This window comes from Hylaeus volcanicus, chromosome 6, assembly GCF_026283585.1.
Source record: "Hylaeus volcanicus isolate JK05 chromosome 6, UHH_iyHylVolc1.0_haploid, whole genome shotgun sequence".
Lineage (NCBI taxonomy): Eukaryota > Metazoa > Arthropoda > Insecta > Hymenoptera > Colletidae > Hylaeus > Hylaeus volcanicus.
In genome coordinates this window covers 16,164,856-16,189,104 of record NC_071981.1, presented here as the reverse complement: position 1 = coordinate 16,189,104, position 24,249 = coordinate 16,164,856, and the positions used below count along the sequence as shown (strand labels likewise).

General features: G+C 32.7%; 1 protein-coding gene and 1 long non-coding RNA gene across 3 annotated transcripts in view; one reads left to right on the top strand and one right to left on the bottom strand.

Moving 5' to 3' along the window:
* Positions 1-24,249, top strand: part of LOC128878751 (protein abrupt-like) — a 39,145-nt gene that overhangs the window by 3,381 nt on the left and 11,515 nt on the right. The window contains exons 2-6 of one of the 2 annotated variants that reach the window (XM_054127224.1): positions 85-279; positions 383-637; positions 1,190-1,325; positions 2,132-2,242; positions 23,921-24,099. In XM_054127224.1, coding sequence (XP_053983199.1) covers positions 85-279; positions 383-637; positions 1,190-1,325; positions 2,132-2,242; positions 23,921-24,099 — 876 coding nt within the window. Of the gene's footprint in view, positions 1-84; positions 280-382; positions 638-1,189; positions 1,326-2,131; positions 2,243-7,676; positions 13,781-23,920; positions 24,100-24,249 lie in introns of those variants that run through there. The other variant, XM_054127225.1, reaches the window with a different exon arrangement.
* Positions 15,101-24,013, bottom strand: LOC128878754 (uncharacterized). Its single transcript, XR_008457476.1, has 2 exons — positions 23,888-24,013; positions 15,101-23,635 (listed from the first exon to the last, which is right to left on the bottom strand). It is a non-coding gene; the product is annotated as an uncharacterized LOC128878754 (long non-coding RNA).

The window sequence follows — 24,249 nt, the reverse complement described above, 5'->3', positions numbered from 1 at the left end:
ACAATTAATAAAATTTCATATTTTATTTGTATTAGAAAGGTGGATTAACTACATGAAATATATTGCATAAATGTATTTTCATAGACGAATCCATGCAAGCATCCAATAATATTTATGCGTGATGTGGAGTTTGAACATCTACAGTCACTTTTGGAGTTCATGTATGCTGGGGAAGTTAACATATCTCAAGCAGAATTGCCTACATTTTTACGAACTGCTGAGTCTCTTCAAATCCGTGGACTCACCGACTCTCAAAATATTCAGCACAACAACGAAAAGGTTTGTACTTGAAATTGAATGAGAAATACATTTATAATTTCAGTGCACAAGTTTAAGTTTCTGTTAATAATTTGTTAATATTAATTTGATTGATTGATTTCAGCATTTGAAAACAAACAACATATATGCATCAAATGGTCGTGGGCTGATCTCACCAAGTTTGGATGAGGACCGTAGCAAAACACCACCAGCCTCGAGTCCTCCACCACTTAAAAGGCTGTGCAAACGAAGTGATTCGCCTCAGATATCTAGTCCTGTACCAGCTGCTGTGGCCTGTACAACTGGACCATCATGCACACGGCCATTAATCGAGCCACAGGTTCAGCTCGACTGCTACAAAGATCTTGATATTGTTGAGGTTAGTTTTTGTAGTTCTATACACATCACATCAATAAGATAAAATTTTAGTAATTTACATGAAATATCTTAAATAAAAGTATTTTGTATTATTCTTAGACTTTTGGAGCACTATTTTTTAAAGCATGAGAGAATATATACAGTAATTTCTTTCAAAGTATCACAAAAGTAATTTCAGAACTTTCTGAAATTACGTGCATCGAGTGAACCTACGTGTTACTTCCGATTTACAACTAGCGGTGTCTCATGTTATTATTGAATTACCTTATTGAATTACCAAAACGTAAAAATATCGTTTTTATATTTTTCTAATTTACCATTATTAGATAACAGAAGTCCATATTCGGCTGAGGCACTTCCGTGCGCCTCGTGTCTCGAACATACAGTATATCAAATGTAGTATACCATTTTTGTTTTTTTATAGTATCGTAGTTTCTACCCGTCCCAGTGATGTTTAGAAAGAAATTATTGTATTGTTGAAAATTAATCAACTCAAGATATAATTTTCATTTGTGGGGAAAAAAGAGGATTACGATACTTTTTTATGCTTTAGCCAAAAGTAGAATTACCAGAGTATGGAAGCGACGATGACTGTTCTCCAAAGCAGGAAGTCAACACACTGCCAAGTGGTTTCCTTAGCCTTGATGGTGGCATGGAAGTTTTGCCATCGTATCCACCTTCCTATCAAGGTAACTACCGACGACTTTCAATCATCTCATACATTAAAATTATTTCTACAGATGTAAGACATTTTTTTTTATTGCTGAAAGGAATACTAAATGATATAAATTATTTCAACTTTAAGGGGTATTCTTTTTTTCTAAGTTAAAAGTAAATAATATTTGTGTTTTTTTTTAGTAATTATGAAGTATTTTGACTTATAATTTTGTTCATATATTTATTCACAAAAACGATTATAGGGTTTAATTAAGTCATGTATCACATGGCTTTCACACACATCCTTGTGGTGTAAAATAAATGATTCAAAATTTTATAAAATATTTCATAATATATATTCGTTTATATAGTAGTAGAACGATTAGATTATTTTTATAAAAGGAAAAAATTATTTCACGTACAGTTTTATGTAACTGTTAATAGGCGTGTGAGATATCGTTTGAATGCAATTGTTACACTGATACGGAATAGATTACGATAAGAATTGTAATGTTATGGCACAAAATTGTTAACAATTAATCGAGTAATTAATTCACGTATAATAACTGTAAAATTTGTTTATTCTATTAAACTATTAACTATTCGACATAATTTTATACGAAAACGTGCAAGAAAATTGACATTTGTATGTGTTGTTTATCTTAGTATGATATTTTCGTCAAAGTTTATCAATTGTGTGAAATACATTTGTAATTGTTCTAGAAAGTTTTCCGTGAAATGTTTTTTTTTCCAAACATTATTAATAATATCAATTATCATTATTATAATATTCTGTTATTCGAGTAAATCAATTTTCAATTGTAAATTATTATTTTAGGAGGAGGAGGAGCAGGAGGAGGAGGTGGCGGCGGGGGTGGTGGACCATTAGAAGGTGGACTGCCAGGACCATCAAATGTTAGCAATACGGAGCTAAATCAAGAGCAACAAGGTAAGTGGCTACCTATCCCAACCCTAATTCTTTGGTAGTTGCGAGCACCATTACAAACAGCAACAACCTAGCCGATCATGTCGGAGAGAAATTTTTGGATGCGAGTAGAAACATGGAAGGAGAAGGGGAGCCTCGGTTTGAAATGGTAAGCTCGTGTAGCTCGGTAGCTGTTGCTAGGCGGTAGGAGAGAAAAAGAGCGCGTGCGAAAGAGAGAGAAAGAGAGAGAGCGAGAGTGAGAGAGAGATTTGACACTCGGAGGCGATGTTTTGATGATTTCATCCAGGCGGAGTGCAGTTTGCAGCTGTTGTGTGAGAAAGTCAGCTGCGTGTACATACTCGGACTCTACCTTTCCATTTGTTTGCCAGAGTTGGAGGCGAGGTTCAACAGTTATAATTTGTTAAAAACAATTATAGGAAAAGTTTGGTATACATTGGTTTACGTTAAAGATTACTTTTAAAGTAAATATGATTTATTTACTTCTTTAAAGTTTTGTTGATTAAACAATCCTATGGATTCAATAATACTTGAATATGGTCACTTGAAAAAAGAAATGAAAAACTAGTTTTAAAATTTAGATTAACATATCCCTCCGTCTGGTAAACTGCCTGTCCGTTGTTTCCGCGTTTTCCGTTTTCATCCGTTCCAAGCCACGCCAATTGGAAATCGAACGTTTTTAATTAATTAATTTTCACTTCACGAAGCGTTACTTAAATTATGTTAACTTATATTAAAGTATGTTAAGTTTTTTAAACTTTCTATTTTGTCGAATTGGCGTTGTTTTCTCTATACGTCCATGCATATTTCACGATAGAACACCCTACTTTGACATGCACAGGGTAATTCTAGAAACTGGGACAAGCTGTACCTTTTTTTTTAAACGGAGATACAAAACATGCATAGAGGAAAAACTTCAATCCCCATACGGTATAATTTTTTGAAGATGCGTATAATTTTGTTTGTTTGGTACAACGGGGAAAGTGTACGTACATTTATTTTTGAAATTCAACTATGCATCTTTTGTAGATAACTCGATTCTTCTCATCATTCTGCATATAAAAGTGTTAAGGTATGACCATTGAAAACGTTATACTTTATAACAGTGTTCTCCAGCGTAGGGACCCCTCACGTTCTTGTTTCCTCTTTCAAGCATCCTTTCCCTACATAACATACTTCATATATAACATATTATCAGAGTCCTTGCGATCCTAAAGAAGCAACCGTGACAAACTAGTGTCTTCTTTGCAATAAAACTCACAGACACTACGTGCGACGTATGAATTAATGTCGTGCTCAGTTGTCACGGACAAGGAGTGGGAGAACCCTAGAGGACTCGTGAGTGTCCTGGCTAGGAGAGCACTGCTTTACGAAGCGTTTCATATTTTATGTTTGTATTCAAAAGCTCATTCCTCATACTGTATTTACTACACTAGATAAAGATAACACGATGACTGTAATAACGAGCGTCACGTAAACACCGATTTATAAACACATTTTATTCACTCCGCAATAGATTTGTGTCTTAAGTTGACTTACTCTTCAGATTTGTATTATTAACTTCGTCATACTGAATCAGTTTGAGACATATCGTTACAGGTTTTACTAAATAATGAGGAAGTCGATATGATATGCTGCAGCGATATATCGTATCGAATATCCTGATTGAACACAATTACTATGATTACATTTTTATAAATTAAAAACATACCTGGATGAAAAGCTGGTAATGGGAAATGAAGAAACAACATTTCTTCGATATGGAAAACAGCAAATGAAGATCAGCTAAGGTTTCATTTCTCGAATTCTAAAATCACAGAATTTTTGTTTGTGTCATTATTCTATAAGGAAGTACGAGGTATGCGTTTTTGCTAATTTTTTCGTCAAATTGAACAATTTGTAACTATGTTTTCCGGGTGGTACGGGCGATAAACGATACGATACGATAGCTTTTAAACTACCTGTGGCTAAGACGCGGTAGTCTTTTGGAGACGAGTAAACGGCTATAGATAATAGGCTGCAAACATTTGTATAATGACATTAGAAATATTCGGCGGTGGTTCTTCAATCACCAATGTGACGAATTACGTTGAAAACCTTGACTCCACGATAAAGAGCAATCTACTTCTGTGCAGAGCGTTAAGGCGCGTGGAGCCAATTGTTTATTATACCAAAGATCCGAAGATCATTAAACCTTTCGTTACGACGATCATGAAACGAAACGCCGCATCAAAAGTAGTGTAATGTCTGGAGCTGACTTGTTAGCTAGGCACCTACGAACTGAATAACACAGGAGTGGGGGGGATTAAGCCTTTCGCTCTGCCTACTCTCCATCAAAAGTTCGTATTCTTATAAACAGTTACCACATAGTAGTAGGATCTCCATACCCGACGGTAATTCAAAGATCCTCAAACATGGGAAACTTCCTGTATTAGCAAAGTATAATTCTGTTTATGTGTTTCTCTCGAAATTGAAGGTATTTTTATTTGAATACAGATCCGAATGAAAATGAAATAGCATATTCTATTTAAATTTTTGTTTACTGATCGATGCAAATTAAATATTTTTATATAGGACATTTTTAATGTCACGTATTGAAATCAGTCTCTATTGAAACCTAAAACGTGACTTGCATCAAGAATGTTTAAGATAGTAGAATGGGCTCTAATTAAGGGTTCGAAGAAAGATTAGAATAAACAAGTAATAATAATATTTTAGGCTTGTCACAGTACATAGAACCAAAGCAATTGTTTCTGTAGAATAGTCTCCCAGTGAACTACTTGGTAAATAATAAAGACAAATAAAGGAAACAAAAATTATTTTGCATTCCAAGGATGCCTATTTTTTCCTAAAAAGTTTATTCGTATATCGTTAAGAGTTTTCTGAAAAGATATTCATGAAGATCATCTGTCTTAGAACAGTTAGCTAACTTCTAGGTAAGCCAAGACTTCCTTATTCCTTTCATCGTTATTTGAGGATCGCGTTTTACTCTGCGATCCTCAAATTCATTCTAAGGATAATCAAGTTACCCTGATGCAATGTGTTTTGCTTTCAATTTGTAACTCTGTTCTTGTGTGTTCCCTCTCTTCGATTGTGTAACATATTTTGTTCACGGCAGTTTCGGATAATTTGTTCAACAAATCAATCCTCCCTTTATTGCTAATGGCTGCTCAAAATAATACTATTCATTGACAAATCAGATCATGCTTAACATATTTCATATAACATATAAGTAGTTTTAAATCATAAATAATGATTTATTATTTCAATTAACTTGTATAAAATACACAAGTAGTTCGTTGATATTTTTCTAATGCTTAGTTCCATTTTGTTCTTTGACAAATTATCAACACGATCTGAAACAATATTATGGTCCACATCCGTGGAAAGATTAGCTTCACTATCTTCCGAAACGCATTAAAACTTTGATATTTGTTAATTCGCGATATTTTTATTCTTTCTTTTTAACTAGATTAATTATAATTTACGTTTGATTACAAAAAACAGTTTATTCTTTTTTAAATGCTGAAAAGACACTAAATGAATTGCAAATCTTTCAAGTTAAAGTCTATATATATATATTTCAAAATGGAGAGACCTCTAAAGGGTTAAAAAACAAAATTTTAGTTTTGTATGAATTAACAACATGAAAGGTAGGATTAAAGCTAATAGTGTAAGTGTAAGTGCTATACAACTTGAGGATATATAATGGAAAACATATGGAAACGACTTATAAAATGTTTAAACCTTTATAGTGGAATGTTGGAAGACCTGTGAGGATAAAGTAGTGTCTTAACATAAAATATGAAATATCTCGTAAAGTATTGCGTTTGCAATGGTCATGCCTTAACACTCTTACATGCAGAATGGTGAGAAGAATCGATTTATGTAAACAAATCGCATAGTTCAATTTGAAAAACCAAGTACTAGCGCATGTTGTACTTGTATTGTTGCACTAAACAAAAAATTGCGCTATTAAAAGATGTCTCTGCATGGGGGAATCGATTTTTTTCTCTACGAATGTTTTGTATCATCGCTTGGAAAAAGGATAAAGCTTGTCCCAGTTTGTATAATCACTCTGTATAGCAAAACAATTGCTTGATGCTAAATTTTATTGTAAGCTTTTTGGTTGAGGTCCGTGTTTTATTATAGTGTTGTAATTAAAAAAAATTAATATCCTTGGCTTTACTAATCGTATTGTATTATTTCACAAGGTACACATATGAAATATCCAATAATACAAATTAGAAATTCAGAAAACTGAACTTCTTTTAGTTTTTATATTTTGTTATGATTTCAACTATATAGAAATTAAATTTTTTTACATACTTGGCTAGGGAGTAATAACACGTGCGTTACTGTTTAATTTTAGTTATGGAATTTCAATTGATTTAATAAAATAAAAATTACCTAAATTTGAAGTTTTAAATATTATTAAATTATTTGTTTTCGTTAGTATAGAATTGATCTACTATTATTACCATTGATATCATTATTTATAAAGAATAAAAAAGAAAGCGAAAGCTGTATTAAAAGAAAAAAAAAAAGAATTATCTATTTCTGATTCTTAGTTACTATTACTCGAACAGTAATCGTAATAACTGTAACAGATTTAAAATATTTAGATTGTAAGTTTCAAGCGAAAATTTATAAATGCAAAAGGGGTGTTATTGACGAAAAATAATTGTAGAATAATTCCGAAGAATAAACGCGAACTCTTGTGCCTCATGTACCCAATAACAACACGCTTACCATTTGTCTCCGATGTGTGTGCGTTGGTGATGCGCGATGTCGTGGTGCGCATAACAGGTAGCAATGGGATCACAAACAAATACGTACTATTTCTTTAATTTTAAATAATCTATCGTATCGAAAACTCATTAAATATCGAGAAAACTGTATAATGATAGTAATTTGAATATTTTTATAACAAATTCAACGTTACAATGATCAGATGTAAATAACTTCTTAGGTTGAAATCATGGAGAAATTCTTTGAGTTATCACAAACTGAATTCGGATAATAATAAACGAAATTTCGTTGTACTATTATTGTCAAATAATGTTAAAAGTCGAGTTCGTAAGTATCGCAAAATGTATGAAATATATATTTTTAACGTTGGAGCAATTTTCATAAAGTAATATATTGTATCCGATGGATCGTGATTTCTATCGATTAAAATCGAAGCAAGCATATGTTGAATATCAATCCTTGATTAACTCGAGTACTTCGATCGAAGAAGTGATCCCATTGCTAAGCTAGATAGAGCGTACAACAATCGTGCAACTAGGGTTTCTCAGCTGGTTGTTGCTGTCCGGTGGTGGCTGGCAAATCGGAGACACCATCCATAAATCCATTCAGCAAAACAAAAGAAAAAAAGATTAACTCCCTTCTCCGTGCTGCCTCTACCGGGTTAGAGCAAGTTGTGTGTGTGTTGCAGCTGACCTACGCAAACTGCACTCGCTGGACCCACGCCCCTGTCCTGTCTGCAACCGCATGTACAGTAACTTGTCGAACCTGCGTCAGCACATGCGCCTGATCCACAACCCTCAGAGTGTCACATGCCCCCTTTGTAACAAGCCATTCAAGACCAAGCTCTACCTGAAGCGACACCTGGTCAGCTTCCACGAGCTCAACGTCGCGGACAGACATCGTCAGGAAGAAATCTACCAACATCAGCAACCGAAAGCACAACAGCAAACTGGAGCGCAGACGCATCTACAAATCCAGACACAACAAACAGATAATGTCAAATCATTTCCTGCGCCCAGAGTACCAACGGAGGAGGGCACAACCGCGGTGACTCTGGAGAACAAGTCGAGAGCATTCCAAGACGGTGGTTACGAGGTCAACCAGACCAGTGTCGAATCAAAGCACTTTCAGAGCAGTGTGATGCAATTTGATGCAACATACCACTAATGCGCCTTAGTTTTTTCGGCCCATTTGTGATAGTTTTTTGGTTGAGTAGGATTAATACCAGCAATTTCTGGCAGTCATAAACTCCGAACGGGGGTTCAGCGCGGTTTTTCAACGAAAGACCGAGACGCAGCGAAGAGATTGACCGAGTTTGTGCTGCGATGGATAATAAGAATTTCATGAAATTCTTGGCTAAACAAACATTCGGTTACTCTATTAATTATGTTACGAACGCGTCCTTTATGTTGTATATCGTTTTTGCAGAATTTGCAAATTTTATTTCTATTGAACGTAGAGTAAGTTGTTTTATTTTATTTCTGAGACTTTTTCTCGCATTGCTATTGCAAATTAATATACGGAGTATGGAAAGACTAAGTTTAGGTGATGAAAGAGGGGACCAATGCAAGTTTTGATTCGGTTGATGCTGAAATAATTTCGTTTTTTACCTATTAGCTTTGAAATTGCTAAACCTCAGATCTAACCCAGATCAGAATAATCGGAATCGTTAGAAGAAATCATGAACAACACATAACATTTGTTATCAAAATCTATAGCAGGATCTGTGCTTTCAAATGGTGTGTAACATGATTACATTTATATACAAATTCATTTCAATATGAAATAGTAAACTTGAACAATACAGAGATTATTTTTGTATCAATTTAATGTTAAATAGTGTGACGAGCGTACAGAGGGTTGCTACTGCGACAAATACCGATAGTTATTCGGCTAAAATTTTGAAAATTGATGTGTAATTTATAATGCTGAATTGGACGGTTTAAAAATTAATTTGAAAAAAAAACACTGTGTCCGTTGTTTTAAAATAAATTTAGACAAGGGACCGACTTACAGAATCCATATTTTTATTTGCTCGATACTTCTCTGAGAATATATAAACAAAAGTACAAATGGAAATCGTCATTGTACGTTTGATTTTCTCAGGATGTTCATGTTCAGCACAAAGCATACGTGATTAGTGAGAATAAATACTTCTAAAGAAGACATAAAATGGTTTAAAATAGTGAGCAATCAGACATCGCTCAATTGAACGTCATAAATTACATAATAGTAGTTACAATTTTTAACATTTTATATCGATAATTATTGGAAGGATGACTGTTAATACGGTACCATCCCCTAAATGCTTGTCATGTACTTAAAATATTCGCATTGCTTTCATCACCTAAATGACACTTACTTTTTTCACTCTCTGTATAGTTTTATGTCTTTTAGAGTATCGTTCAAGACAACGTAGACAATATGTTTCTTCTTGTTGTGTTTTTAATTACAATTTTATTCAAGTGCGGACAAACTCTTTGTCTATATTTTTATTACGTCAGAATCGTTAAAAAAGTGTAAGTTGTTTACATTCTTACAATCTGGGAAGTAATTATGTCTCAGTTCTATCAGAGCTTGCAAAAGGTTGTTGTGTTTTTAGAAATTTACATTCACCTAAATCGAAGATAAAAGTTTTAAGGATCAGTTGTAATATTTAATTTGTCAACAAATTTAAAGCATGGTAACAAAATCTACAGATCTTTGTTAATGCGACGGTATAATTTTAGTTGGAAATCCATCCAGCACTTTACTAGAAAAGTCAATCTCTTTGCGGCGTGCCACGATAACCGATAAAATGAAAGTTCTTGAAGGACAACTCGCAAAAGGTGCCGTGCCTATTCGTCGTCATAAGGAAAAGCGAGAGTATTTCTTAAACAAACAAACAAACAAACAAACAAACAAACAAAACAAAATGAAAGAAACTGCAAACAATTACCGCAAGTGGAGCAGCCATCCCATCTCGTACTGATTATTCCGCGAGCCAGGATAACTTGTTGTTTTATTTGATGCTATACAGTGTTATATAAACTACAGATATTTACAACGATATTATATTCTTACAGAGGATTATATTTACTTTATTGATTACGTCACACGACTGGGTGACACGCACAGAAACTCCCAGGATGACGTACGAACATATTATAATATATTTTTCACCACGTAGCAGTTTAACGGTGCGATAGACAGCCAACCGATTTTACAGCTCAAACAGATTTACAGAGGATTTATTATTGACAGTTATCGATGGGAAACCACCGTGATACAGCAGATTGACCTTAATATATTATAAGAGGCTCGTGTCCGAGGTGGCTTTTCTTACTAACTCTTTGACAATGCTCTAATGTGATATTATAGAGCTGAATTAATAATCTTTTCTTAACTTCGGTACGTTAATTCGATCTTTCGTTCCTTAACGGATTTTCATTTTCATTTTTTTCTTTTTCTTTACGTAATCGTTTTATATCTTCCTGTTACCGTCGATATTACTTTACTTTGTTTCTGTCTTCACTGTTAAGTTTTTAATTTGACAATGACAAATTTGTTTTTAATGGCATTCATTTCGAAAGTATTTTTAGTTTATTCATTCTCCTTTCGAGGAAAGAATTTATTATAGACATTGTCATCATTATTCTAATTTGTTTAAGTTTATTAAACATCACTGTTCATTCCATTTACATTTTATGAACATGATTTATTGTTAAGTATTGTAAAGGTATTACTTATATCAGTTTCTTTCAAATTCTAATGAATTTATTCTAGAACGGATTCGCTTATTCTTAATTAAACGAAAGTCTTTGTTACCTTTCCATCGTTCTTCTTTTTTCTTTTTATTAATTTCCTTAGAGTTTTGATATTTTTCAACAGATTATTAGATATTTTATTAGACCTACAGTAATCCATTATTAAGGTATTATTCCTATGTTGAAGATACTTCGGCTTTTGAGAATGCTTTTTACGCGCACAATATAGCAATATTTTAAGGTACTGGTTAACATTGGATCACATGTTGCAAAAGTGGCTACGTACCGTAGGTCGCATCAATTTTTATACGCGAATTAAACTTTGTTCATCAGTATCTTACATATTCTACAATGATAACTGACAACTGTACAATATTGTTACGTACAACAATTGTACGTAAATTAGGAATCGCTTGACATTTTTATTTCCAACAAAAGCTTCCGATGCAAATTATTTCTGTTTATTTGAAAGTACGAAGGGAAAAGATAGAGCCATCTCAGACATTGCCGAACTCCATAGCCATAGTACCACACAGTACAACTCAGGATCTTTTATATTATATTTTACAGATGACAATAGTTCTGTGAGCGCGATAGACTCGACAAATTTTTCGCCGTGTACAGAGCCTAGGTTTCTCAATAATTTAACACACATTCAAATAATTATTGTTCTCACAATAAACCCACGTTATTTTGAATTAATATTAAAAGTTTCGTTTCACTTAGTATTTGTAAATTGATTGAGTATCGATTTATTCGTTAATTATTTTCCGAACTTGCAATTTTAACTTAACTATTTAGTAATTTCCCGCCAAGTATGAATGTATACGAATCGTTTACGTGATTGTAACCGAATGACGTCATTATTCGTATAGTTTAAAAATGATTGAACATTTTTGTATAGGCTCTGTACTCAGGAATTATCGAAATGTTTCTCGATTTAATCGCGCCCTTCACACAGGCTCGTTACCTCACGATTTACAATCAAATCACAGATGCAGCTATATATTATTATAATAAGTATATTTACATACCGTTTTACAACAGTGCCGGGGTCGCAACGACTGTGACTAATCAAATTTGAATGAAAAAAAGCTACACGCATTGATCACGAAAGAGATGGGGAAAAACAAACTAATACCAATTTTTGTCGTCTCGTACGTGAACAGGTTTTCGTTTGATCGTTACGTAAGGTTTTCCGAGGATTTTTCGATTCTTTTTTTCAACACGTGAAACAGAGAGCTTCGTGCCCAGCGCATAGTTTTTACTGAATCTAAGATTAGAATATAAATGTTGCATATCATGTTATTAAGATTGTTGTACAGACAGCCTGTTGCAAATCTCGGTCTATGGATTTTCTCTCGATTTCAGTGTGTAACTTTTATTTTCACTTACACATTTCTTCGTTTTAGTTTCATTAAAGTTGCAATTAATTCGTTAATATCAGTTAGTACAGATACAAGAATAAGGGTTCAATTTTTAATGTACGAGTATTTCAAAACATATGGTACTTAATATTTCTAACATTTAAAATGGAATGAATTTTTCTTGGGTTTCATGGTACAATTTGTACAAAAGACTCGAGCAGAAAAATTGTATTCTTTTCGTTGAAAGTTAGAGAAACATTGAAATATCATGAATGATAAATTTGAACTTAATTTTCGTTATTAATGTTACCTAGTAATAAAGTAAGATAATAATAAATAATAAGACTAGTATTAAAAATTAATAGGGGTTATCTGAAATTAACAATTACAAGTTGTTAATTTTAGGTGGATTTTATTGATTAATAGTAATGTTTATTTTTTATTTTTTTTTTTAAGTAATTATACGTGTCTTTCGATTCAAGGAAATTATTGGTTAAAATTTGAACCTTATTGTTTAGAAGTACCCAACTATGGTTTAACTTTACAGATGTTTTCTATAATTCTTATTTGTATACTGCACAATTTTAAATTTAATACGTCATCGATCGAGTGGATCCTTAGACCGACATTCATATACATATACATATATCTCACTTACATATAAACCACAATCAAACAGCGAGCCGCAAATGTAGACAAATAAAAATGGGACAAAGCAAACGAACGCAATAACTGCGATTCAAAACCGAACTAATCGAAACGAGGCAGACAATTACAGGGAATCATTTTTTCTTTTCTAACTTGCAATCTTTCGCTGGGCATTAAGAGTGATATACCGATCAGCCGATTAGTTGATTCATTCAAATATTTAAACAGAAAACACAGTTTTTCCAATTTTCCAGCCGAAACCGCCGAATAATCATCTGATTAACAGCAAGAGTAAAAAGTTACAAATTCAGTGTTTAGAAAACATTCGTGTTAAGGGATAAAGTCACCTTTTCGCAGAATTTTTAATATTTTTTTTTGTTTTGTTTTGTTTTGGTTCCGTTTAATCGGTAGCCGATTTGAAAATTGGAAAGTTGAAACGCTTTCTCGAGTTTATACGATAAACTTGGAAAACGATTACTTGGAAACAAGATTGGAGAGTGCTAATGAGAAATAAGGCTCGAGTTGTGCGCGAGTTAGAGGAACGTTTGTCAGCGATTGCTATGTGTTTTCAGAGTGACAGACTCTCGCCTAACTTAGACTAAACAATGGATTCGACATTAGAAAGTCGCAGCACTGGAAATTGCAGTCGAGTGTTAGACAATTTGAGAACTTTTAAAAATATATTTAAACCTTTTAATCGCAAGATTAAAGAGGAAAGTCGATAAACAAAAGAATTGTCTGGGTTGGAACACTTTTACGACTGAGGTGAACTAATGCAACAAGATGTAGAAGGTTTCGATTTGAAAGCCATAAACTTTCTAATTTTCGATTCAACTATCTTCTTTTTAATTAATCAGAGAAACGAAAGCATAAGAACAAATATTCGACGAGTAGCTACGGATATTAACATTCCCATTATTCATCAATCGATTCATTCTAATTGTTATTTATTCAGCGCATATGGCATAATTATTCAAATTTATCTTTAAGATGCATTTGAACGAATTTTTCGATTAAAATTGTAGATTTCATATTGTTTTCCTTTTTTCTTTTTTTCAAGGGAAGTGCATTTGTTTTATTTGTTGTATATATTGTACATTACAGCGATTCGTGTACTCGAGTGCTAGTAATTAATTATAGAATTAGAATTAGAGGTAATCGAAAGAGGGAGTTGGTTTCTCGTTCGGAACATTTTAGTTTCTTTTTGTTTCATTTCGAAGAAATGGAAACTAGATTTTATTATTACTCATAAGAATGAAATCTAGTCAGATGAAAGTTTTGCTAAACACTTTGATAAGTTTCAACAACTTTCGGAGAGTTGCGTGAAACGCGAGAGGAATATACAGTACATACGTGCTGTTATTTTTTAACGATAAATTAATCTAATCACGTTTATGTTTATTAATTCGTAAATGTTCACTGCCGGTGAACATTTTTCTCAACATTTAAAAGCAGCGATGGTCATGTTCAGAAAATTCAAACATTTTTCTGTGCTGGCAAAAAAGACAAAATTTGTCAGCTGGTTATGTATTAACCCTTTGCGCTCCAAACAATTATACATTGGTAATTAATTTCAAGGAGTTTTTCTCCTTAGAATTCTTAGTTACGTAATGGCCATGAAAAAAGTTTTGCCAATTTGTTAAATTGTATAATTTCATCTTCTTTAAGCTTAAAATATTTATTTATCGAACATAAGCATATATGAATTAACTTTGTTGACTATCTGAATTGTATCGTTAGTCTTAAGAGTGCAAAGGGTTAATTTCGATTTTTTTTCTTCTTGAGGAATAAACCAATTGTGATTATATTTGACTAAACATTTTTCTTTTATTTCTTGACACCGCGTGCAGAAAAGAAAATTAACTTTAATATTTTTTACGTGACGTTTAACGTGATATTAAACGAAAGGATAAAAATTCGTTAGATGAAGAAAAGTATATTTTGAAATGTACTTTACTGAAATTACGACCGAAGAATTCGCAAATTATAATACAAGTTAACCTCTTGTTTAGCTTTCTCTCTCTCTCTCTCTCTCTTCTCTTCTCTTCTCTTCTCTTCTCTTTCTTCTAACACCTATGTCTGACATCATTCTTGTGTCTAAGGAATTTTCTACTTGATAGGGTACACAAACGACCAGTATTTCACTATATTTTTTAATAGTGATTTTTATAACTGTAAAGGTATAGTGTGCGTGTGACAAATATAGCGATCATGTAAAAACTGTAGGTTACCAAGATAGTAGACCTTGACTTGTACAGTTTATGAGACAGGAAGCAGTATCGCCACGTAATTCTTTAAGAAAAAAATCTTTTTTTAACAAGACAAAGACTCAAAGTTTTTTGAGAAAATAATTGTAGATCGTTTTCCTATAGTGAAAAACAATTGATAACCGGTATCCAACAAGATTGTCTCGACGGATCGCTCGTGTCTGATCTAGATCGCTAGATTTGCTCCACCAGTTATACAGTAATCGATAGTGCAATGTCTCGAGTGTAAGTGTAGTTAGTTCATCAGTATTAAAACTCCATAGGGTTACATGTAATTTTCACGTAATTTCCTGCTATCTTATACTTCTTGCTAGACTTGTACGTGAGACGTATTAATGCAGTTTCATATAAAATTAAAAATTCTTCTTTCGTTCACAGTTCGAAGTGCGAACCATTGATTAGCGTTTAACTTAGAACGATAGCTGAGTGGTCTTAATTATGAATGTGATCGTTTATCAGTTTCGTTGTGTACGCCGAATTTACGCTTCGATTATGTACAATTTTTACGATAGCTTTGCGCAACAACTGAAACTGAAATACTGAAAACTAAAGCCTTAAAGTATAACTTATCAGTCTATTCATTGCCGAAGTGATCGATGAGCAATTAGATATTAATCGTATACTTAAAGGTATCAGTACACTAATGTCGCGTTAATTGATAATGTATAATTGGATTATCAATTGGATTGCAGCGGTGCAATTCTTTCGCGAAATGTTCCGCTTTAAAGTTCTTTTTTAAATTAAATTGTTTCATGTCGAATAACTTTTAATTCATTTGACAGCGTACGTACGTATTATTGTGACGAAATGTATCGATTAATAAGAGATGAAAAATGCTGACGAAATTTGTTTTATGTTAAAAAATTGGATTACTGCTCATCTATTGAGTGATATATACCATGTGTCCTGTATAGCATTATCGTATGATGTTTACTTTACATCCAGTGGTGTTAAAAAAAGAAAAACATTGTTTTACAGTGTTGTATATTGTAAATTTTGATAAATCTATCAAGGTGGAAGATGTTTACACGCACAGACGACAGTGTTTCCTACATCGTGTGTTCATAAACATTTACATTATTAAACATTGAAGATCTAATTACGAAAATTAAGAGATATTTACTATCAATATGAATTTATATTCACAATTTATTATTTTAAATTACCTTAAATTCTAGATGTTATATTTTCAAAAAAAATGTTATAATGTTGCGTAGGAAAACATTGAACCCTTCAAGAATATTGTTATATACGTATACTTTAGTTTTCATTATTTAAAACTTTATAACATGAAAATATTCTCTTTTCAGTCAATATCATTTGGATTATTGTATACTTCAGACAAAACAATTTAATTACCCTATTTATTAGTGCACGCAACACACACGACAATCCGAACGATTTCTGTTCTGACAATTATTTTGGATTGCTGTCTTTTAAAATAGTGTTAGTGTACGTTACTCTTAGCGAAATCATGCAACACTGTAGAAAACATTTTTTTTTTTAAATACCAAAGGTAGAGGAAATATTTCATAAGATAATAGTTGATTCTACATGTACATACAAGGTGTTCAAATTAACAGGGCTCAGACATGTGCGACCTTTCGTCAGGATAACTCATGGCAATACTAATCAAAAGTCTGTTTTCCACATTTGTGATCATTTCTAGTAATACAGTAACGTCCCTCGGGTTGAGACGAAGTGATTCCCCGTCATTTTGACAGACAATATATCAGGTTGCAAAAGCTGGCTTTGACCATTTCTCAGAGATCTCTACTATTTCATACTCTTTTACCCAAAATAAAATTTGGGGAGAGGGGCAAGAGCAGATTGAATTTCAATTCCTCTGTCCACCGAGTTGAGACAACATGGTGGTCCCAACTTAGTCTCAATCTAATGGCCAGGTAATTTACTCTGTTAATTTACAGGCCAAAGGTTGCAATTGTATCTTAACTACTGATATAGTAACGAAGATCTCAGATTGAAAAGTGGTAGATGACTATTTCCTTGTTTATGAGAAATGAAACCTGAGGAAACTGCTTCGCGTGTTTCTGAACACCTTGTATAAATTCAAGTCTCATTTGGGTCTTTCCACGCGACCATCTTCAAACTTGCTCTATTTCGAGGGAGAAATTTGTTGGCACTTCTAAAATCAAACTTCATTAATCAGAATAAGAATGACTGGAATCAACACATTCTTGCCAACGTGAAATAGATTCGTTTATTCAAATTGCATAAATTACGGGGTTTTGGAAGCAGTAAATTACACCATGAGTTTACAAAAAAAAAAACTTGGGTTAAAAGCATCGTTGATATTACGAGATTTTTTCGATGTTTTACTGTTCAGCCTGAACTCTTATGAAATGATAGTTCGAATTTGCTTCCTCTCCATAATTTATGTAACGGTCTAAATAAAGCATACATTCACGAAAGAGACTACAATATTTTTAAGTTGTATATAACACGATCACCTTTGCATAAAAATTTATTACGGTATAAAATGATAAACAGGAAAACAGATTCTTGTTGATTTGCACGGTTTTTTGAACTGGAACACGTTCGATATATTTTCTCTATACTTAAAACTCCGAGAAAATGCAACAAGAGAAAATCAAATTTGTAGGATGTCTTTAAATAACATTTAGGTAACCAGAAAGCAAAGAAAAAATAGCATCGGTAGAATCTGAAATCGCCTAAATTTGGAACGAAATATAGGCCAACAGCATATTTACTCGAAATAGAATCGAAGGTTTGATGACAATCGCGTGGAAAGATAGAAGTGGGACACCTGTGATTATTAATTTAAATATACATTGTTATTGACAGTATTAGTACTCAAGGCTTGGAATTAACGTTAACAAATTTCGGTTCGACGTCTACGCTCTTTTGCTATGATTTCGACAAGCTTTACGAATAAATTCAAGGTAAACATGTAAATATTGTTTCTTCTCGGTTATCATTCTCGGCGTGGTGTTTATTTATTTTCGGCGAATTTTCAACTTGCGTATCGTTTAAGAAATGAATAAGAACTACTTTAGCATAAAGTAAGCACTACTAATAAGATATTTATCGATTAATACTTATCTTGAAATAATGAAAAATTATCGAGCTGTAAATTATAGCTTTCTGCGTTAAATAAGATCCCGGTTGTTAATTTCAGTGATAAACAATTCACCGAACGAGAATCCAAGGTGATATAATGCAATACTTTTTGCAAATCTATTTTGGGAAATCCTTTTTTGCAAACGAACGTGCGCACGAAATTCAAATTAAAACCGGAACTACAACTTGGCAAATTTCGCGACAAAATTTTTATTGTACATGTTTGACGGAACAAAAAGTTTTGCAAAAAATGGATATCATTATTCTTCAGTATTTTTCGCAAAGAATTCGGAAGATTAAACTCCAGACATTTTTATGGCCAATTGAACGAATTGAATTAAATCCGCGCAGAGGGAAAGCAATAGGAAACGTACCGTTGTAGACATTTTTGCAACGATTTGGGATTATTGTATTCATAAGATTTTTAAATCTCTAAAAATAAAAAATGGATAAATCTTGAAACCTTCGCGGAGTAATTGTGGATATTGAAATAAAAAATCTTGTGAATAAATAGAAGCTATTGTTCTTCAGAATTTTTTGCAGAAGCGTATAAATAGAAAGTTCCACGAATTTTCGAAGAAAAGGAAAACGAGAAATTTTTGAACTACGAATGTATGCAAAAGTATTCCAAACACAATTGCAGTTATTAACGAACAAACAAAATATTGATCTCTGAATGTAAACAAGAGCTAAAGAGGGGGAAGTACAATTTTCGTGAGAACATGAAAAAAAGGTATACTTAAACACGTTGATAAGGCAACGATACGAGGTGCCAGGGTATCTGGAAAGAAATAAAGTAAAATGTTTTTCAAAATTCACCAGCTTTGCATTCCAACGTGTTATGTTTTGCGAAACAGTAAGAACATTGCAACTTAGAACTTTTGCAGAGAGTCTGAAGAAGATTAGGATTGAACTGTTTCTTGCAAAAGAACAAAAAAAAAAACAAATATCCGATGTATACCGAACATTCAGTTTCAAGCGAGTTATAGTAAATATTATACCTCAAAATATTTGCAACGGATTACAAATGATAGATTCAAAAATTTTTATAGAAAAATCATAAGAATTAGATTGTAGAATTTTTACCGAGGGCTCGGAGGTAAACCAGACTTCTAGGTTTTTTGCAAGATAAAAAGATATTTCGAAGCATACGTGAACGTGTTTACTTGATAATTGCTGAGAATAATCTCGTAGGATATTTTCGGAATTTCAGCCGCAATAAACGCAAATTAATAATATTAAAAAAAATAAAAAAAAAAAACTTGAAGCATAGCGTAGAAATTCTTTGTACGAGAATTAGTTGGAGGGATATTTTTAAAAAAAGTGAAAATTCGAAGTCTGGGACACTTTACGGACGTCTTTTTTGCAAAAAATCTACGAAGTTAATTTTCCTGTAGTTGCGCAAAATAAAGAAGTCCATACATAAGGCGCTCAAGTTTATATTAAAAGAGTATTTCTAAAATTTCTACGAAGAATGAATAAAATTAACAAGAGAAAAAGAAGGAATCGGAATTGAAATTTTCGACATATTTTCTCAAAAGTTTGCATGTATATGTGTAGAAGGAAAAACACCGAGTGTATTTTCTTCGAATTTTCTCTCTTCTGACGTAGAAATTTATCTTGCTTTAATCTAAGTAAATTTATTTAGTAGGGCATATTATTGTATACTGTCCTAAGTGCATAGCATACACACACATACATTCATACATACACACCATAATAATAATAATATTTCATAATTATTCACACAAACGACTGAATAATCGTTTACTTTTTTCTGTTCTAATTATCGCTATGTGAAAGAATACTAATGTCTACGATAAGAAATGAAAATAAGCTTTTGTACTTACAATTACGAGAATTTCTGAACAGATAATTGCAATTTTCTTCTCCGAATGAACGTTTCAGTTTTAAGGAATCGTTTAGAATGAAACTTGAAGCAAACGGATACATTCGTACATGAATTTTTAATTATGTGATATTCTAGTATTTTAGTTAAAAAGTGGAACGAGTTTTTTCGTTTCGAATGTAATTTTTTTCAACGATTTCAGGTAAATTAGTTTCAGATGAATTTGGTTCGAATGTGTGTGATAAATACTAATAAATAGCGAATAAGTATCAAATTAGATTGGTAAATTATTTTTTTCAAGATATCAAATTACCTTTACCCGTTTACATGTGATTTGGTTCCGAACATGTAAAACGGGTGGATCGATAAATAATCGAATAGGTAATTAAAATGTGCAATTATCTGTACAGGCTGATATTCGCAATGAAACCACGGAAGAGAACATTGTAAACATTTTGCAGTCTTCTATGGTACTTTACATTGATTTGCGTGAAGACATTTTTATAGATAATTCTTCAAAGTAAATGATTAAGCAGTGGTCGTAAACAAAAATGAAAATAGGAATGCATGAGAAACCACTGATTAATTGTTGTTAACTTAGTCAGTTGGCTTCATTCTTACAGAAGTTATCATTTGTTATTAAGATAAGCATTTAAACTATCCACGAACCGTCGATGAATGTATGATACAACTTCTTAGTTAAACATTAGGACTGCAAAATGGTTAAAAGGTTTTTCGATAGAGTTCCTTTTCCGGTCGCTTATTAAATTGCTTATCTAACTTATTAATCGCTTTATTGGTTAATCCATTTATTAAGAAGGTGTATTGACAGCAATATTTAAATAAACAATTCAATAAGGAATGGTTATTTAATCGGATTTACGCTGCAAGAATTTTAGTTGTTTGCGAATATCCAGTCATGATAATAGAATGTTTAAATATTTCGTATTATTTTAAGTTCCTATTTTTGTTCGGTTCTTCGTTTTTACTGTTTAAGCTAAAAATTGTAAGAATAAATGGCCGTGTTTCTTTATTCGATTTGTGACATTTCTAAGTACGTATCGTGTTCGCAAAACTTAAAATCACTCTGAACATCGAAATGAAAATTTTTTATTAAGAGGTGAATCGTTGTGAAATTTTTCCAATTCTAATTTTTTTTTTTTTTTTTCTTTCAAAAATATGAGCCCACTCTGGATGACTTATTCTTGGAATGAGAGTTCTCATCGTTATCATTCAAATTGTCGTAAGTCTTCCTACTTTATGAGAAAATATTTTATGTTGGATTTAATGAGAAGCCCAGTAGGATTTTTGTATTTTGTAATAATACGTACGGATATTTTTAAATGTCAAAGACGTCGATGAATTTAGTGTAAAATATTTTTCTGATACTCTGATTCGTATTATCACTACATACTTAAAGTACTCTTCCATAGATAACATTGCTTGATGTTATGAAAAGAATAGCAATCGTCTTTGACATAACTGTTTAGTCAGGGTGGTATCATTTTTTATATCATTATAATGTATTTCGTGATATTGAGATCCTTCGTCAAATTATAATTCTTTTAAATTTAAATCTAAGTGAAAGGAATCGTATTATACTATGAGGGTTAGGCCACTTTGACACCCCGAAGCATCGCCTCTTTTTGTCATTTTACTTCTCGGTTATGGTAGAACTTAGAAGAAATCTGGTGAAATGCATTTATTACACAAATCTTAAAGTACATCAAAATATTTTTTTTTTGCTTACGGTCTTTTAAGAAATAAGTAAATGTTTAAAGCAAACATTCGATTATTTCATAGTTTTAAAGTGTGCTAACTCCTTAAGATTTTTTTGTCACGTTAAGTCGTACTAAAATGGTTTTCACTGCACAGGAATAACGAATAATACGTAAATTAGTTTCGATTGAATTTTATCTATCGACGTGATTACTTTTACCGTATGAAAAACAACTGTCCGATTTAACTTACGAATGTCGACTCATTTCGAATCTTACTACCTTGAGATTATCGAAAGGAAAATGAAATTACTTGCCAGTTGGTCTCAAATCGAATAGAAAGACGCCTCGAAAGTCAAGCATTTGTAATCGGTTCTCATAGAAAGAATTACTGCTTGCGCGTAAAGCATTATTCGACAATTAATTAATTGAAGAGCAGGCTACTTAGTTGGGAGACTAAACTAGCGTTAACAAACTTATCGGTTAAGTGTCTGTGTAAGTCTGATATTAAGTGGTTTTCGTTTCCGTTCCAATTTTCTACCAGTTCGGACTCCCTTGTGAAATATACATATAAACAAGACTTAGAGAAACACTTTTCTTGGCGAAATAAAGGGTGTTTCGAGAAATTAACGATAGATATTTAAATATAGGTAACTACCGAGGTTGGGACATTGATAACGAGTACACGTGCCGATACGCGTTTGTTTACAACAGTTTCCACTGTTCTTCGATCGGTGTATCGATATCAATGTTCTGATTTATGTTAATTGTATGCGACTCTTTAATTGTCAGCGCGAAGATATCAGTGAATAAAAGTATTCAGATTTGTACATCAACCTCGATATTCTTATTTCATGTTTCATATTTTCATCAATTCTACGTTAAGGAAAGAGTAGTTTATTACTCTTAAGAGTCGATTCATCACGTGTGAGATTAATTAGAAATTTAGACGAATGAGGGATTCGAAAGTGGCCCCTAAAACAAATTCGATAGCTTATTGAGAGAAAAAAATAATACATGGCAGATTTCAAGTCTGTATCTTGAATGGCTTTTAATTGGGGAGGAGATATTCCAGTACTATCAAACGACAAATTTTGAACACAACAAATCGGAGACATTTCGGATAAGAAGATATATACTATGGAATATTTTCAGATTTTTTGATTAAAAAAATAGTAAAACACGAAAGAAAGGTGAAAACTTTCAAGGATGCTATAATTATATTTTTGCAGTAATAGATATCACTGTTAATTTTTGTTCAGATTATTAGCATTGGGGCGTCATTGTTAACAAAATTAAAAACCGATACTTTCGTCGCTTTTTGCTTGTTAGAGTAACTTACCAAGTCGATATGTAGTACATTCTTTATCTAATTAGTGTTTTATGTTACATTGAATGACCTTCGTAGAAATGAAAGAAACGAAATAAACTCAATCTATAAAAAATATGTTCTGCGCGTTACATTTCTAAAGTATTTGCTATAATTTCAACAGTAATAAAATAAGTGTTCTGCCTTTTGGAAAACTTTGACACGAGTATTAGAGAACTGGTTAGCAGTGAGTTATAAAATTGTCCAAAACAACATTCGTCAGGTCATGACTCGCTCAGGTATGTTTCATAGCTGGTCCTGTACTTGAATATTTCGAACGAAACACATAATATGTATCGTTATAAAAAACGACGAAGCAAATGACCGTCTGCTAGAAAATGTAAAAGTAGGCGAAAGTTCCCTTCTTTAGGTACTACAACATTTCCACTCTCGGTCCCTGTATCAGAAAAAGTAGAGTTACTATATTTATCGAATTCTTATCTTCATAATTAGGATCATAACGAGCCTAGAATTGATTACTTAAACAAAGATTACATATTTACTGTTGGCCAGTGTCATTACTGAAGATCGTTCTTCTCTTTCTGACCCCTTTCTCTTTCTTTCGCTCTTTGACTGTGAAACTACACGGAAGTTGAATAAATTATTGAATTAAATTCATGTATCGTCTCGCTAAATTCGTCTGTTACTCGAGATATTTATATCTGATAGTTCTTAATATTAAATAATATTTATGATACGATACGAACTACACAAACACGCGCTGAAATAAAAATTGAACAAAACTCCGCTAGTTGATCAATTTTTATTATTCGATGAAAGAATCAATGAATGTTTATGAAGGTAGAATGTCTGAGAAGAGAGTGGTAAATTACCGTAACATATATCGCATGAAACTACTTGTTCAGGTCGAAGAGTACGTCGCGGCAGGCCGCGACTTGGAACGAAGGGTGGAAAACATGGTTCCCCATCCGTGCAGAGTAACTCACCCTCGAGGAGTGAATGGCTACCTTTAGACATGAGAACCACACCTCCTGCTGCGATGCCTGCCTTCCGTGGATTCGAGGAGTCCTCCTCAGACGGGGTGGTAAATGTCTATAATTTTTCATATTTATTCAACTCCAAGGTCCGCGGATTAACCCTATCCACTAGGGGTCTTTTATTCTGGTATCTGCCAGCAACTCGACATGCTTTCTTAGCATTCTATTGCCACGAATGCTAAGGTTAGATTGACTTC